Consider the following 17,863-nt stretch of genomic DNA (forward strand, 5'->3'; position numbering starts at 1 on the left):
TGGTAAAACTATGGGACACTGGGTAGCTCAGTCAGTTAAGCATCTGACTCTTGATTGAAGCTCAGGTCACTGTCTCACGGTTTAGAAAATTGAGTCCCACCTCAGGCTCCATGCTGACAGCACAGAACCTGCTTGGGATTCTCTCTCTCATCTCTCTGCCTCCTGCTCCCACTCGCATTTGCATGCTTTCTATCAAAATAAACAAACAGGGGCGCCTGGGTGGCTCAGTAGGTTAAGCGTCCCACTTCGGCTCAGGTCACCATCTCGCGGTCCGTGAGTTCGAGCCCCGCGTTGGGCTCTGTGCTGACCGCTCAGAGCCTGTAGCCTGTTTCAGATTCTGTGTCTCCCTCTCTCTCTGGCCCTCCCCCGTTCATGCTCTGTCTCTGTCTCAAAAATAAACAAGCGTTAAAAAAAATTTTTTTTAATAAAATAAAATAAACATTTTAAATAAATAAATAAAGTAAAACTAAACGAAAAAAATGAAACAATTCATACTTCCTTGAAACTTCCCACTTCCAAGTGATGGCCTCTTAACATTTCAATGTATTTCTTTTCAATCATTTTTCTAGTACACACTTTAATTTTTTTTTTTTTTAACATTTATTTATTTTTGAGACAGAGAGAGACAGAGCATGAACGGGGGAGGGGCAGAGAGAGAGGGAGACACAGAATCTGAAATAGGCTCCAGGCTCTGAGCCGTCAGCACAGAGCCCGACGCGGGGCTCAAACCCACGGACAGTGAGATCGTGACCTGAGCCGAAGTCGGACGCTTAGCCAACTGAGCCACCCAGGTGCCCCTTTCTAGTACACACTTTAAATAGACCTTAGATTTTACTATTTACTCTATTTTCTGATTTTTTCATTAGCAATGTCTTCTGATTTTTCTATTATTATATTAAAAACATTTCCCCATCTAATTTTAATGACTCAATAATATATGGTATGCTTACAACATAATTTTATTTAATTATATCCCATTGTTGAAAATTTAGTTTTTCTCCTAAGTAACACTAAAGTTAACGTATTTTTCCGTAATTTCTCTCTTCACATCTTCACATTGTTTCCCTCATATAAATTCCCAGAAATAGAATTAATGGGTTGGAGAATAGGAACATTCAAAATTCTTGAAACATTGTCAAAGTGTTTTCCGTATGACTGCCATTTTTAATGCTTGTATAACATCTGCTTAGTAATGCTTTTAATGCTTGTATAACATCTGTAATAACATCTGATTAGTACAGCATAACTTTCATAAACATCATCTATCGCCGGATTGACCATTTCAAATTCTGTTACCACAGAAAATGCTCTATGAACACCTTCATGGATAAACAGTAACTTGTCTCTAATTATAGGTAACTCTTAGACAAACTTCCAACACATGAAGATTTACTTCTGCATTATCTCTTCTACGACTGTGTAAAACTCAGACTGACAAGACATGAATCTCAAAGTACTCCAAATCACACAATCAAGCTGGTCAAAGCACATCTATGTGAACCCCATGACTGGGTGACTACCTCATGAAACAGGCTGTTCCTGGGCCTCTCACTTAGGTCCCCGTTCTTTTCAATGCTACTCCTCTCAAAGATTGATATTGAACTGTCCAGACACAAAAATACACATCACCTCTTCATCTTTATTTTTGTATTGTATTTTTCACATTACTATTTGCTATTCTAATATCACATACTAATATGGCAGAGATGTCTATTTCTCAAATTAATAACTGAATATTCCTGAAAATTAGCAAAAATATAAATTTAGCCTCTAAGTAAAGGAGGGAATAAGTGGCTACCAAGTAGTGTCTTGAGAGTTAGACTAAATTCTCTAAAAGATCAAATAAAAGTTCCAGATAGGGTTGCCTGGGTGGCTCAGTCAGTTAAGCGTCCAACTTCAGCTCAAGTCATGATCTCGCGGTTCACTGGTTCGAGGCCCATGTCGGGCTCTGAGTTGACAGCTCAGAGACTGGAGGCTGCTTCGGATTCTGTGTCTCCCTCACTCTCTGCCCTTCCCCCACTTGTATTCGGTCTCCCTCAAAAATAAATAAAAAACATTAAAAAAATTTTTTTTTAAATGTTCCAGAAGATCTTTACAAATGAATACACACACACACACACACACATACACACACACACACATACACGCACACACCCCTATCAATGCTTTCATGAAATCATTCAATTCCCTGGCCTTCCCATCTTATTTTTCCTCCATAGGTCTTAACTTCCTCAACTTAGAATTCAATCCAGGATCAACAAACACCTTCATGGTCAGGTAGTAACTACTCTATTGTTTCTTCTTCTTAGGATAATTTCCTAGAAATGGGATTAGTAGTCAATAAAGAAAGTATTTCATAATGTTTAATATATATTAAGGCTTTTTCTTTCCCACTCTCACTCATGCTTAACCAACATTATTCAAAGACCTACGGCTTTTCAATCTTTGTATTCATGTATTCACCTCACTTCCCACACCCCAAGTTTATTTATTGCAGATAGGTACTGATTTAAAACAGATGCAACTATAAAGAACCTTTTTAAAACAAAATATAAAATGGAGAAAAAGTGAGCTCATAAAAATTTCTAATGAGATGATAAAAGTAAAAGGATGTATTTTGGTGTAAAACTCTATTACTTGTGACACCTACTCCGAGCATCAAGTTCAAAAATACACACAGGTGGGGCACCTGGGTGGCTTAGTCAGTTGAGCATCTGACTTTGGCTCAGGTCATGATCTCACGGTTTTTGAGTTCAAGCTCCAGACAGGGCTCACTGCTGTCAGCACAGAGCCCACTTCGGATCTTGTGTCCCATTATCTTTCTCTCTCTCTCTGCCCTCCCCTGCCTGTGTTCTCTTTCAAAAATAAACAAACATTTAAAAAAATACACACATAGATACTGTCACTCATTCAACCAGCAAATATTGCAGAACAAATAGGTACTAGCCTCTCTCAGGTCTTAAAATTATAGAACAAATAAAATTTAGCCACCATCTCACACAGTATTCTGTCACACTTGCAAGTTTTCAATAAGTAGGGTTCATACATATTTTGTACACACAGTCACAGATTTCACAAGGAAGGGGAATTAGAGATGATTTCACCTCTCAATACAGCTCAGTGCTGAGCCAAACTCAACAAATCCTGGCAGAAATGCTGTCATACTACTCTTCAAAATGGCAAATGACATAAGTTTTATTACATCCCTCGGTGATCTTATTCTGGTATTTATAACCATAAGTGATGATCATCAGTATCTACTTCAAAACTGACTCCAAAGAAATGCAAAATAGTTCATATTCTTACAGAAAAGTCAACTGGCTCTGACACCACATTTACTATTTTGATGTGAGGGCTGGAAGACAGACACGTAGCCAACTGGTAAGATTGAGGTTCCTCATACCCATATATGGTATGTTTCTCAGAGACCTGGGTCCAAGAGTCTCTATTACCCAAATACATTCATTAGGTAGGTGAATTCTGAACTCACCATTCATTCCGTCACACTTTGAATTCCCAACATTAAAGCAGGAAGTTTTCATGTTGCCAGGAAGGACATTCCACCATTTGTATTCAAACCCAAGCGCAGGCTCCATTCCAGCGGGACACGGCCTACATTCTACAAGAGACAGGTGAAATAAACAATTACAATTAAACCACATCTGGACATCTTCCTCTTCCTCTAAGGACTACTAAACTTTAATTAGCAAAAAGGGAGGTGGGAAGGAGAGATACTAGAGCGCCAATTCGCTTAAGAATTAATAACTTTTTCTAGGGGCGCGTGGGTGGCTGAGTGAGTTAACATCCAACTTCAGCTCAGGTCATGATCTCGCGGTTCATGAGTTCGAGCTCCACGTCGGGCTCTGTGCTGACAGCATGGAGCCTGGAGCCTGCTTCAGATTCTGTGTCTCCCTCTCTTTCTGTTCCTCCCCTGTGTGTGCTCTCTCTCTCTCTCCCAAAAATAAATAAACATTAAAAAGAAAAAGAGTAACTTTGCCAAAGAAATCTGCAACAAAAAATATTTCTGCATATAGTTTACCCTATACACTTGACTCGCATGAAGAAAGGAAAAGGATAAATATGAAATATTTTAAAATTACTTTTTCCTTAAATCTGAGAGTAACTGATAATATCAAATCACCCTCCACAAGAAGGGTAATCTGAAACTAGTTATCTTATATGTGACCTTAGAATCAGTTCCATCTACCTTGCAAGCAAGGAAATATTTCAACTTTCCTATTGTTTATTAAACTTAACAGAGTATTATACCATGTAATTATGGACTGATTACTTGAAATTCAAAATACTCACTATGTTGAAAACTGATCATAGTTGTTGAGAGATATGGAAAGAGGCAGGTTTATAAATAAACCTGATTTAAATTAACATCTGCAACAATGAAATGGAAGGATCCTTCCCAACCATTTCCGAATTTGCCCAACACACTTTGCATTAATCACATCAGTAGAGAGAAGTATTTACTGAGCAAACACTTCTTGATACCAAAGTACTACTATAGGACACATTTTTACATAACCTGGTCAGTGATAATGAGCTACATATTATTATCCACAATTTTACAGATGGGAAAATTGAGGTTCAAAAGGGTTAAGTAACTGGGGTGCCTGGATGGCTCAGTCCGTTAAGTGTCCAACTCTAGATTTCAGCTCAGGTCATGATCTCACGGTCCCTGAGTTTGAGCCCTGTGATGGGCTCTGTGCTGCTGGTACAGAGCCTGCTTGGGGTTCTCCCTCTCTCTCGCTCTCTACTCCTTCCCCACTTGTGCTTTCTCTATCTCTCAAAATAAATAAACTTAAAAAAAAAAAGGTTTAAGTAACTTAGATCATACTGAACGTCACCTATAGGATGTAGATTCAAAATGAAGTCAATTAGACTCCTGAGTCCTTCTTATGCTATCTATCACAGGCTCTAGATAGTAAATATACGGCATGGTTATATTCAAGTGAGATGGCTATAACTGAAATGCATTTTAATTTTTGTCTATGAAAATTAAAACAAACTCTGTATACTACTTTCTAAATTATTTGATATACGCTAAAACTTTCCCAACTATACACTCTGAAACAACTTAGAGACTATTTTCACTGCCGTGTGATCAAGCAATTTTTGCTATTATTATAGCACAAAATGTAAATTAGAGGAGGTTATATTTTATGCTTGCATTCACATATGTGTACACTCTCACCAAAAAATGAGTGCTTATCCTTAATCAGTTAATATGGTGGAATTTTTTATCAATATCAAAGGAAGAGTCATCCCATTAAGAGAATATTACACATATTACACAAGATGCCCCTAGAAAGCTATCCTTGGTATGCTAAAGAAGACCTCATCTCCTAAGAGGTTAGAGTGGGAGAGAGCCAAAGCATAAGAGACTGTTAAAAACTGAGAACAAACTGAGGGTTGATGGGGGGTGGGAGGGAGGGGAGGGTGGGTGATGGGTATTGAGGAGGGCACCTTTTGGGATGAGCACTGGGTGTTGTATGGAAACCAACTTGACAATAAACTTCATATATTGAAAAAAAGAAAGAAAGAAAGAAATCGGGTCAGTAGCAGAAATCAAAAAACAAACAAACAAACAAAAAACAAAAAAAACAACAACAAAAAAAGAAGACCTTATCTCCTAATTCATTATAATATTTCTCAACTCTCCTGAGATAAGTATGTTTTATAAGTCTTCCATAAAAACAGTTAACAAGGTCACAATAGTCCAGCAAGATTATTTGGCTAAAGGTCCAATTCTTTGACCAATTGGCATCCTACCCTTTGTTCCATCCGAAAATGTTCCAGGAGGGCAGGGATGGCAAGAAGATGATCCATTGTTATAAAAGCCAGGGTTGCAAGGTGGACAATCCTTCTTCTCTCCAGAAGGGGGCAACCTAATTGCATCCGTGACATCCTCCCGGCAGATTTTGGGCTCTATCCACTTGTACATAATTTGTGTCTGGGAGGGGGGGAAAGGGGGAGGTAGGGAACAAAACAAAACAAAACTTGCAGGTGATATAAAATTGTATTTTTCCTTTAAATTTCCAATAACAAAAAGTGTTAAACATAAAGCCTAGGAAGAGTCACACAGTGATAGAAGGGCCAGCTGAAAAGACTCTAAAACATTAGTAACAAAATGAGACAAGAAGAAAAACCTTTGGTGGGAGAATGACTGTTACTTCCAAATGTTTTCACTATGAGCTACAGGTGGCCTTGCCTCATTCATACAACAAGTTCCTCATTGTGGAATTCCTCTTTAAAATATAGACACATGAGTATAACCCTTACTCTTCTAGCTACTCATTCACTCTATTCCATAACCAACATATGTTTCTATTCAGACACTACTTTTCTCATTTGGAGATCTCCACCACCCTCTTCCTTTCCCTCACCCCCCAGCACATAACACCAGGCTTAGCACAACGTGATCACAAAAGAACAGATTCATCTTTTTAAGAAGACTATGGCATTTCACAAATACATGTGGTTGCTCTCTGAATCTTTGTCTACTTGATGTTAATCTTCAAGAGCCATACCTAAAATATTTCTAATTCTGGGCCCTGTTACAGGTACTTCTAACATTATGGCTAACACAGCCTCTAGTTTAACAGACAGTAATCTTTTAGACCTCATCCTCTCATATTCTCTCACACATACATACACCCTTACACAACACAAAATACAACAAAATAGCTGTAACTCAGCCAAACCCAGAAAGTTGTGATTATAAAATTACTCTCATTTTGAAACCAGAAATATTAAATGGGTTAGCCATTTCACAAACAAAATCAATATGCTCGGTAAAGGGGAAAAAAAGGTATTCTAAATGCAAAGAGAAAAATCATTTCTTTCATAACTATAGTTTTTAAAAAGAGACTCAGTTTCCTTCAATAGGTATATAATCCAGTGAATCTTTCTCCTTTAAAACAATTTTTGAAATAATAAGTCTAATACTGAAGCTGGAGAAACAAAATTAAAGGTACTTGTCTATGGTTATTTCCAGTTAATAAAAAATTATATAGCATATCCTTTAGACTACTCAGTTTTATTCTCAAGTATTCTCTTACAGAAGAGCAAATTACCTGATCTGAAGAAGGACGCTTAAGAAAAAGGTTTAAAAGGTAGCTGTCTCAACAGAACTATAAATAACATGTTTTTCCTTTTACAACTCTCTCTTCCTGCATTCATTTTATGGCCCACATCATGATACAGTTTAACCAGCCACTGCACCCATATGCCTCCCTCTTCCCATCTGTAAAATGATGGCCGCTCCTGCTGAAGCTTCCTCAACAGCTAAAATAATAAACTAGATCCTGTATCCCGCAGGGGTTCTCCACTCCCCCGAAAAAAGGGGGAGTCTAAAATTCTGAGAATATAAGCAAATTAAACATCATTATATTGGGGGATGGTCTTTTTCGAATTCTGGCTCAGCATGTATAGAAAACAAATTTTCAACCCAATCAATTCACAAATTCGCTGACCTATTTGGACATTCATTGAAATTCCATCACGTTAGGTATGACCTACCGCACTGTTGAAAATAGGTGGGTCCCACGTGAGAGGAGGGGTGGGGTGGTGCTAACCTGAGCATTCGCACTGATTTTGGGGGCTCACCTCGTAATCCTCCCCACCACTTTGGGAGGTCAGTATTATTATCCTCAAGTTCATAAATGAGGAAGCTGTGGATAAGAAGCGTGAAACAACTTGCCCAAGAATTAGACACAGCTAGTTAACAGTAAAGTAACACTAGTCAAGAAGAGCCAGTTGGGTTAGGGTAAAAATAGTAAAATATGCAAATATATTTTTGACCAAGTCAGCTGACCACCTGCATTTCAATCCAAGCACAGTAAATGTTTAAAAATTAGAAAATGTGCACTATCTTTAAATGTAAACATTTAGAAGCCAAATTTCGAATGCTCTATAGGAAAAGTTTTGTTCACAAAGCCTCTTGCTTCACATGGCAGATTGATTCTGTGCCTCCCTTTCTAATGGGGACAGATGCTCTCAAGTGGAGCTGACTGGGGAAAGATAATAATTAATAGAAATGATACCGAGTGCCAGATGGCTCACAGCACAGGTAAAAAACCAACAATCAACTCATTCTTCGGCAAGTTGAGACAAAATCATGAAACATTTTATGAAAAAAAAAACCCTCATAAAACAAGACTTATCAAACGGGCAGTAGGATTAGAGAAGATCTATAGTGTCTGACTATATTTATATTACGCGGGAATAAAATACTTTTTAGAGAAACACATGGAGGTATCAATTCTCATGTCAAAATAAAATTCAAGACTGGGAAGACTAAATTTAGACAGATTTTGAGACTGGATTTGTCCACAGTTGTCAACTTTCTTCCTGCAAATGTCCCTGTACAGAAGCACCAGGGCTTGGTAGACTGACTGAATTCATTAGAGCCAAATTCCATAGTCTTTAAAAGTCTATCAACCACTACTCCAGCCTCACTGCCTTCTGCTCCTATGATGTTCTAACTTGTATGTTCCCAACTAGGCAGACTATTACTCTCCTTCCTGCCTTTTCCAACCTTCCATCTTTTCCAGGGGTGAGACACTGAGCCCTCATCACTTTGTCTCTCCAACATGCCCACACCATTCTGCCAAGTTGTGTCCATCCCCTCCTTCAAAGCCATGCTCTAAACTTGTATCAGGTAAAATTTCATGATAGTCTCCTTTAAAATATTTTTTTTCAACATCCACACACGCTCTCACCATGTGCCCAGCTCCCCAACTACATACCAGCATTCACCTGGATTCCTTATCTGTGAAAGTTCTAATGTTTTCTGTTTTCCCTTGTGGTTACGTCCTTGTCCCCTTTCTAAATGCATCCAAGCTTCGGTCCTCTTCTTCCTTTATGTGGAAGACACTCTGGGGATTGAACACTGTACCGGACGTTCTAGCTCCGGCTTTAGAAAATGTTCTAAAATTAGATTGGGGTGAAAATATTAAAAACACTGAACTAAGGCTTTAAATGGATACATTGTGTGATATGAGAATTCCATCTCAATAAAGCTGTTAAAAATATTTTAAAGAAGACTATCATGAAATTTTATTTTATACAGATTTAGAACTCTTTAATCACTGGGAAATGCCATGGTCTTTTCCCGTCATCCTAATTCAGAAACAGAGTTTCCAATTATATTTGACTTGCTTAAGCCATATAGGAAGGAAGGCAGTTATAAAACCCATATCCCTTTATACCCTATTTTTTAATGTCCCCTACATCTTACCCTTGCCATACAATTCACAAGTACTGCGTAAGAGACAGTGAGCATTTGGAATAACTTAGAACACTGAAGTTCATTAAAGGGCAAAGAAAATACTAGACAAATTCCACCAATTTCCTAGCCTCAGAGATGACTAAGTTGCACAGTCTAATGTCCCCCTCTCAAGAAGGCTTCCTTCTAAAACATCCTGTCCTGCCAGGCACCCTTCTAACCCTGGCAGCAAGTTTCCTCTATGACAAAACATCAGAACAGTATGTGTCAATGGAATTTACCTTCTATAAAGTCGCCCAAATTCTGCCTTATGGAATAACACAGAAAAGTCTATTTCTTCATTTCTACGATTTCCCTCCTAATGCTTTAGCTTACTATTAAGGAAGTTTTCATTAAGTACCTACTGGAAGAAAGTACTGTGGGGAATTTAAATATTAATAAGACAATTATTTTTTTCTGAAGGTGGCTACAGTCTAATAATGATAAGACAGGTTCACAAACTGCTGTAACATAAAAAAAAAAGAAAGAAAATACTTGAAGAGAATACAAAAGCATTGGATTTGGAAACAAACATGATTAGAATTCCAGCCTTAAAACTTACTAGCTCTGGCTACCTATAACCTTACGGAAATTACTTTAACTTCACCAAGCCTCAGTTTTCTCATCTACAAACTGAGTATAATATGTCTAAATTGCATAGCTGTTGAGAAAAATAATTAGAGGCAATGTTTGAATACACATGCATGCACAGAGTGTGCACACAATTGTGTAAATGACAGATGCTTCTGCTATTAATACCATCATTTCTATTACTATCATTATTGTCACCACCATCATCTGAAACATGAGATGTAATGGATATTCAAAGAGATGAAATCTCTTTGGGACAAGCAGAAAATGTCAGAAAGATGACCAAAATTCCTCCATCCCATGGTGTCTTTTCTTCAACTTGAAAAAATATTACCAGCAACTTCAACCATTATTTCCTATCAAAGAGTTTAATATCCTGACCCCTCTACTTTAGATTCTGCCCATTTTGTCAAAATTATTTTGAGCCCTTTGCCAAGGACAGAACACAACTCTGTAACTGTGTTAATCATTCATTCACTTACTAATTCTCTTATTTATGAATTAATTCAAAACATGCTTCATTATCTTCTATATTCCAGGTACTCTACTAGGCTTAGAGATCTTTTTCTTTTTAAGTGATTAACAACACATTTCTGTCTACAGGAAGCTGAGAGTCCGGCGAAGGAAACAGTCATCTTTACAAGAACTGCGTTTGCAATAAAGTGAACTGATACCAAAACACTAGCAAACCTTCTATGACCACTGATGAAACTATCAGTAGAGGTATGCAAAAAATTCTGTGGCAATTCCCAGTATATGAAGACAACCTTGCCATGTCTATTCATGTTATTTAAGAGCAGAAGAGTTCTGTGAAACTGCACAGAATCACTCTCTTTTCAGTGTGGTAAGAGATATCATCTTTTCCTCTTTAGGAACTGACTTGTGTAACACTGAGAGGAAAAGGGAGTTATACAGTCCAGCTGCCCAGCCACAGGGATCAGTCAGTGAACGAAGCTGTCCAAACAGAGTATCCCACGCTAGTGGACAGAATGGCTGGTCTGAGGTTGGCTCACGATTCAAGCAGGACTAGTAAGAGTGTTTTCTGAAACTTGTTCAGTGCCTCCCTCTGATCAAAAGCTGTGAGGACGATAGTGGAGAAGCCAAGAGGCATCTGGTACCACAGGAATGAGCTTGCCTCTGAAGGAAAGCAAACTGTGCCAAGAATACCAATGAGAAGATCAAGAGAAAAACGTCCTAATAAAGCTGTTGGCTCTGGGTTGAATTCCCAGTCATGTGAGTCAAGAGGCTCCTGCCCTCTTCCACTCACCCCAAATGCTGAAAAGTATCTTTTAATTTCATCGACAGAATTGTCAATCATCTTCAAGTGTGGAAGCAAAACTGACACTTTGCTTTGCAACCCATTCAGAAGAAATGTGTATCGCATCCCATGGTCAGAGCATGGGAGGGAACTACCATTTACCCTGAGATAAAAGACCAAAAAAATAATAATAATAAAGTTACTCTATCTAGCTCTGTTACCCAAAATAAACAAAAGCTTAAGCCTTGTCTGTAAGTGGTTGACTCCCTAACAAAATCATCTCATCCCTCTAACTTCTGCAAGCAGACCTGGGACACCCTTTGTGGATAGGATAAACAAGTGGGAGACTTGTTTTTCAACTATGTACCTACTTACCTGAAAACTAAGTACCCTTCATATTTTTGGGAGTTTTTTCCCCCATTAAATTTCTGTTGCATTTTTTCTTTGGTAAGCCAGGTTCTAAAGTTTGGATTCTCTTTGAAATATTTTTGGCAAGTTCATGTTTTCTCTTTTCTAAATACTTTTATATCTGAGACTTTAACACAAATAAGCACCAACACTTGGTCATTTGAGCTCACTGTTCAAGCACACTGAGGTCTCTCTAAATTTTACTTTTGTCATTCTCCCCAGCTTTACTGATTTACAGTTCAACACACTTATCCCTAATATCCTCATGTAAGTTGAGGATTTTTAAATCAAATGTTGAAAATAAGTCACATGTACTCATATTCTTCTTGGTATGACATAGGATATATATAATTAGTTTGCTAAATTTATATTCCTACAGCCAATACATGATACCAACTACACTGCCAGTTAATATCAACTACATTCCTAGTCGATATCCATTTATTAAGTCAGACGTTTACATACAGTTCCTCAGCCATATATCGTCTTAACCAGATCATTTAGTCCACAATTCCCTATCTTAGCCATTGGAAGATCAGAGAAGCTGGTTCAAATATGTTGCCAAACATTAAAAGATGCCTTCTCTCGAAGACTACCTGGCCATTAGCAAGGTGAAGATTTTTTAAGTTCAAATCTCCAGCAATGAATCTGTGCATGGGCTTGCATGCAGCCATATGAGTATATCTCAATATATTTAAAAAATGGGCTCTGAACATTTTGAAAACAAAACATACACAAAAATTTCAAGTTAATTCACCACTATGAAACCTCCCTCTTCTGGCATGAAACTATGCCATTAGCTGCAGCTAATGCAACCCCCTACCACATCCCCACACTCCAGTCTCACTCATATCTCTTTAGTTCTTCAGACACACCATGCTCCCTCCTACATCAGATCTTCACCAATCTGCTCCTCTTCCCAAAATGCTCTTCTTCCATACCTGGGCCTGAGGTTTCATACAGTTCTGAAGCCTTCTCAGGCTAGGTCAGATCCCCATAAAACTCAGACTTCTCTTCCTGTAGCACTAATCACAATTGGAAATAAATTTTTTTTTTTGACAGACTATCTCTATTCCACTGAAATCCAGACCAGTCGTTCTCAAACTGCTGAGATCCTAGACCAGAAGAATCAGAATTACCTGGGAACTTCTTAGAAATATAAATTCTCTTGTGGCACCTGGGTGGCTCAGTCAGTTGAGCATCCAACTCTTGGTTTCTGCTCACGTAATGGTCTCACGGTTTCAGGAGTTTGAGCCTAGTGTCAGGCTCTGTGCTGGCAGCGTGGAGCCTGCTTGGGATTCTCTCTCTCCCTCTCTCTCTCTGCCCCTCTCAAAAATAAACAAATAAACTTTAAAAAAAAAAGTAAATAAAATTAAAAAAACACATACAAATTCTCAGGTCCCACCCCAGATCGGCTGAAACAGAAAATCTGGGATGGGAACCTCGAGGTGAGTCTGATGCACACAAAAAAGTTGACAACCACTGCCCTACAATCCAGGAAGACATTTACCTTCTTCTTCTGCCTGTCCCTGGCTCTGCCCTCATCACCCAGCACTCTGAATATAACCAGTGCTCAGTGAAGATTCACTGAATAAATGAATGAATGAATAGACATTCCACATTTTTCATGATGTTAATCAGAGTCTCTCAATCAGGATTAGAACGGTTTCAGTTACTAATTAAAATATTTCTGAAAAATGTTCCATATTGGAAGGAAGCAATCAAATAACTAAACTTCCGAATGAATAGAGAAACCTGGGCATTTCTGCGTCATATAAATTATCATGTCCAAAAGCTTGTATACATCAGTAGCTGCTTTCCTTGAGGATCATCTCCACACAAGGGGAAAATAAGATCAAAGAGAATACGACAGGACAAAAAGAGCCACAGTCATTGAACGACCTGAAAACATCACTAAACCACCAGCAAATCACCAGGATGAGCCAAGTAAGAATAAAATACCTTTTCTATTTTTAAAAAAACTTTATATATTTATTTTGAGAGAGAGAGCACAAGTGTGCAAGTGGGGTAGAGGGAGAGAGAAAATCCCAAGCAGGCTCCACACTATCAGTGGGAGCCCAATGCAGGGGCTTTAACTCATGAACCGTGAGATCATGACGTGAGTTGAAATCAAGAGTTGGATGCATAACCGACTGAGCCACCCAGGTGCCCCTAGAATACCTTTTTAAAAGATGAAACCAGAACAAATGAAAATGTTGAAACAAAAAACAAAAAAAAAGAAAAAATTCAAATTCACATGTGCAATCTTTATTTCCCCACTAATTAATTAATTAATTGTATCTGTTAATTAAGTTCCTTTTGGTTTTTGTTTACTTCTGAAGCGAGACATTTTTATCTTGAAATAAGTCTCAAATCACTTTTTAAAGATTCACTGGGTTTATGGAGTGCTAGTACAATGTGTTGTTCTACACTGAGAACATGTTCAGGGGTTACCCAGACTCAACAAAGAAAGCAATTTGTGTGAATGTGTGAACACAACTTGCCTATGGGTGCATGCATATGTGTGCACAGATGTGTGTGTGTGTTCCGTGCATTCTACATTTAATGTATAGCTTTACTTCCTTTTGGCCCAGGTCAACTAAATCTTGTCACAGTATTCACTGACACAAAAAACTACTTGTTGACATAATAAAAACAGCACTTTTAAATATTTTCATTATAGCCAAGACTAGAACAATTTGTAGATCTCATTCACATAAGCTTCAGTAATGCTGAATTAGTGATTACTATACATACAATAAAGTAAATTCAATTCACCTTACTTAAATAAGTCAAGTTTAGTTTTAAAAAATTTAGTTAAGTACCATTATTTCAAATTACTTTCAACATACATGTAGTTCTCTACATGTATTTTCTAATTGGAAATACCCTTTGTTTGGCCACTATTATAGGGCCATCAAGATATTACTTTATAACTCCTTCTAATTTAAGGGTTGTTTGAGTTACTGTCCTTATTAAAAATAATACATATACTTATTAAAAATAATACATATAATTATTAATATTTTCCACTAATTTAGGGGTGCCTGGGTGGCTCAGTTGGGTGAGTGTCTGACTCTTGATTTTGGCTCAGGTCATGATTTTGCAGTTCAAGGAATCAAGCCCCACGATGGGCTCTGTGCTGACAGTGTGAAACCTGCTAGGGGTTCTCTCTCTGCCCCCTGCCCCGCTCATTTTCTCTCCCCATCTCTCTCTCTCTCTCTCTCTCTCTCTCTCTCAAAACAAATAAATAAACTTAAAAAAAATTTTTCAACTAATGTAAACTGGCCTTCTCTTGAATTATTCTAAGTAATGACTCTCCTGTAAATACCAGAATATGCTTGGTCTTAAGTATTCAAAAGTCAATTCTTAAATAATTTTAGGACTAAGAGCAAGAGTAATAATATAAATATAAAAAGTACACACTAGAAACTACGGATACAAAATTAAAAACAAAAGCAATACTGACATCTATGTGTATTCTCCAAGTTAGGTCAAGAAATGAAATTCCATGGGGGAGACTGGGTGGCTCAGTCTGTTAAGCATCAGACTCTAAATATTGTCTCAGGTCATGATCCCAGGGTCATGGGATTGAGCCCCACGTTAGGCTCTGCACTGAGCATGGAGCCTGCTTAAGATTCTCTCTCTCTCTCTCTCTCTCTCTCTCTCTCTCTCTCTCTCTCCCTCTGCCCCTCTCCCCTGCTTGCACTCTCTCTCTAAAATAAATGTGTAAAAAAATTAATTTAATGCCATTATTTCAAAGATGTAAACAAAAAAAAAAATGCTGCATTGCAGCCACTTGAATCCATTTCTCCGAGACATAAGCTAATACAGTCTAACTGTAATAAAGAGAACAGCACATCAACTGCAGGGTTCATGTATGCATTCTTCCTCTGGCTAAGTGCCGTCTGTATGGTAATTACTTTGCGTTTTCTAAATGCAATTACATAATAATCTGCCATAACTGAATGTGCCTATGGCTGCATGGCTTTTATTGATCAAACCTACTGAGGAACCAAATAAGATGCTTCCATCCTGGGAGTCATAGTACACGTTTTAAAGGTTGTGCTCCCCCTGATCCTATTATTTCTTTTAAAAAAATTCCTGTTAAGAATAGCAGTAATTTATTAAGCACTCACTAGGTGCCAGACACTATGCTAAGAACTTTAAAGTGAATACCTCATGCATTCTCTGAGTGGCCTTATGAGGTAGGAATCAGCCCCATTGTACAGATGGAAAAAAAAAAAAAAAAAGACTTAGAGCAAGTAACCAGCCCACAGCACTAATAAGTAACAGTGTGAAATCAAAGCCAGGACACCAGGATTCAAAATCGACATTTTTAAACTTCCACCATACCACTTACAGACATGTGTTATAAATCAACTCATTTAAGTCTCTCACCAACAAAGTAGAGTCTGCTCAAACTGGGAAGAGTCTGCTCAAATTGGATTAAAACGGAATGCAGGTGACTGAATACAGCCTGTATACCTTTCCTTCTTCATCGCATGGAGTATGGATCTGGAAATAGTCTTTTGTGGTACAGGGAGGTCGCTCCATACATTCGCTGGACCCTTCCTCTGCAACATAAAAATGCATTTCAGAAATCAGTCATGTATGTTGTGACTCTCAGTAAAAGCAAAAATCAAAGCAAAACAAAAAAAGCAGACAAATAAAAATTAAAAATAACCTTCCTCACTGAAGGAATTTAGGAGGAACTAGCTAGACCTAAGGAAAATAAAGGCCTGTATTTTTATTTACCCTGGAGCAATACATGTTTCCATGATACACAAGAAACATATAATTTTTCCAAGAAGACATTAGATTTCTTCCATTATTATCTGAACACTGTAAATCTGCAACAAATTAAAATTTTCTAAGTACATCTCTATGCCAACAAATCATGTAAAATTACAATCTGATTTTTTTAGATTAGTATAAATATATCCAAAGTAATTCCCTGTAGGGTGTAGAACAGAAAAAATTACAAATGGAAAAGTCATGCACAAAGGGCAATAAGTTGTATTTTATCCATTCAATACTGATTCACTTTAGCACTTGGTTCCTGGCACACCGTTCCCACATTTTACGTGTGACTTCTGGCTCATGACTCTACACTGTAAACAAACATAATTTTAGAGAGAAAGAACAAAGACTATTAACTGGCAAAGACCAGTCCTACCTGAAAACTGGGACTCCTCTTCACACTTGATGCATTCTTTGGCTCCTTTCTCAGAGTAGGTGTTTCTGGGACAGACTTGGCAGATGAACGAGCCTGGTTTGTTGCTGAAGGTTCCTGGCTTGCACGGAAAGCATTCTGATGTGTATGCCACCCCTGTGTGGTAATGAAAACCAGAGCATGGGAGGGAGGACCCACGAGCAACAAGCAGATCAGCACCTTCTTGCTGCTTCTACCAGAAGTGAGAGAAGTAGTAATAGTGAGCCGGGATCCTTTATCCCATTCATGCAACAGCAACGAAGTATTTACCGTGTGCAAAAAACTGGGATAGAAACTATCCTATGCATCCTAAGTAGAGCAGACACTTAAACAAGAGATTGAGATTTCAACAGAGGTATACTAAATTATCAACTGAGTCGTCAAAAAGACAATTCCACTAACTCTAAGCTCTCTATGAGCCTACTTTTCTCTGACCTTTATGGCCACCTGTTCCCTTTTCCTCCACTGATCATTAAGTCACAGGCAAGACGTAACAGACCCTAGGGGAAATGGCCTTTTCTTCTGGCTTGTAATTCCAGCCTTTGCCAGCAGATGTCCCCATGACTAATGAGTTAGTGTCACAGGAACCAGTACAGAAAGTAATAAAATAGAAGCCATTAATAAAGGAGAATCACTGCTTTAATTAAAAGTAGCCCTAATTGAGAATGAACTATTCCAGAGTTTATTGGCTTCTCTCCTGGGCCAGAAAATGCCTGACTGGTTCAGAGAGGCATAAGAGGTTTAGGAGACAGTCAGGCAGAGAAGTTTATGTTATTGTTATTTCTACAGATATAACTGTGAGCTGTTATATCCCAGTGAGCTCCATGCCTGGCACAATAGACATCTGTTGAATGAAGAATAGGTTCTTATGAACAAGGATCATTTTATTTTACTTAAAGACACCAAAATTGTTATCATACTTATTTTTTCACAGAGATTAAATTTAGTTTACAGGTATAAAAACACCAGTCAACTTGTCCAAAATAAAATCATGGTCTTTAGACATGTATCCTACCCCATAAGCCCTTCAGATATCCAAAGCAAACATTTAGCCAATGTTTTAACTAACTCTAAAATGTGATGTGTGACCACCAAAACAGATTGCTATGAA

At 38.0% G+C, this 17,863-nt stretch overlaps 1 protein-coding gene across 1 annotated transcript in view; it reads right to left on the reverse strand.

The window, feature by feature from the left end:
- The window catches only part of ELAPOR2 (endosome-lysosome associated apoptosis and autophagy regulator family member 2), a 176,541-nt gene that overhangs the window by 42,757 nt on the left and 115,921 nt on the right, over positions 1-17,863 (reverse strand). The window contains exons 7-10 of the mRNA XM_019443170.2: positions 16,717-16,869; positions 16,026-16,114; positions 5,785-5,965; positions 3,491-3,619 (exon numbers count right to left, since the gene is read on the reverse strand). Of these exons, the coding sequence (XP_019298715.2) occupies positions 3,491-3,619; positions 5,785-5,965; positions 16,026-16,114; positions 16,717-16,869 (552 nt within the window). The remainder of the gene's footprint in view (positions 1-3,490; positions 3,620-5,784; positions 5,966-16,025; positions 16,115-16,716; positions 16,870-17,863) is intronic.

Source organism: Panthera pardus, unplaced genomic scaffold (genome assembly GCF_024362965.1).
Source record: "Panthera pardus isolate Hobbes unplaced genomic scaffold, ASM2436296v1 HiC_scaffold_8, whole genome shotgun sequence".
Classification (NCBI taxonomy): Eukaryota; Metazoa; Chordata; class Mammalia; order Carnivora; family Felidae; genus Panthera; species Panthera pardus.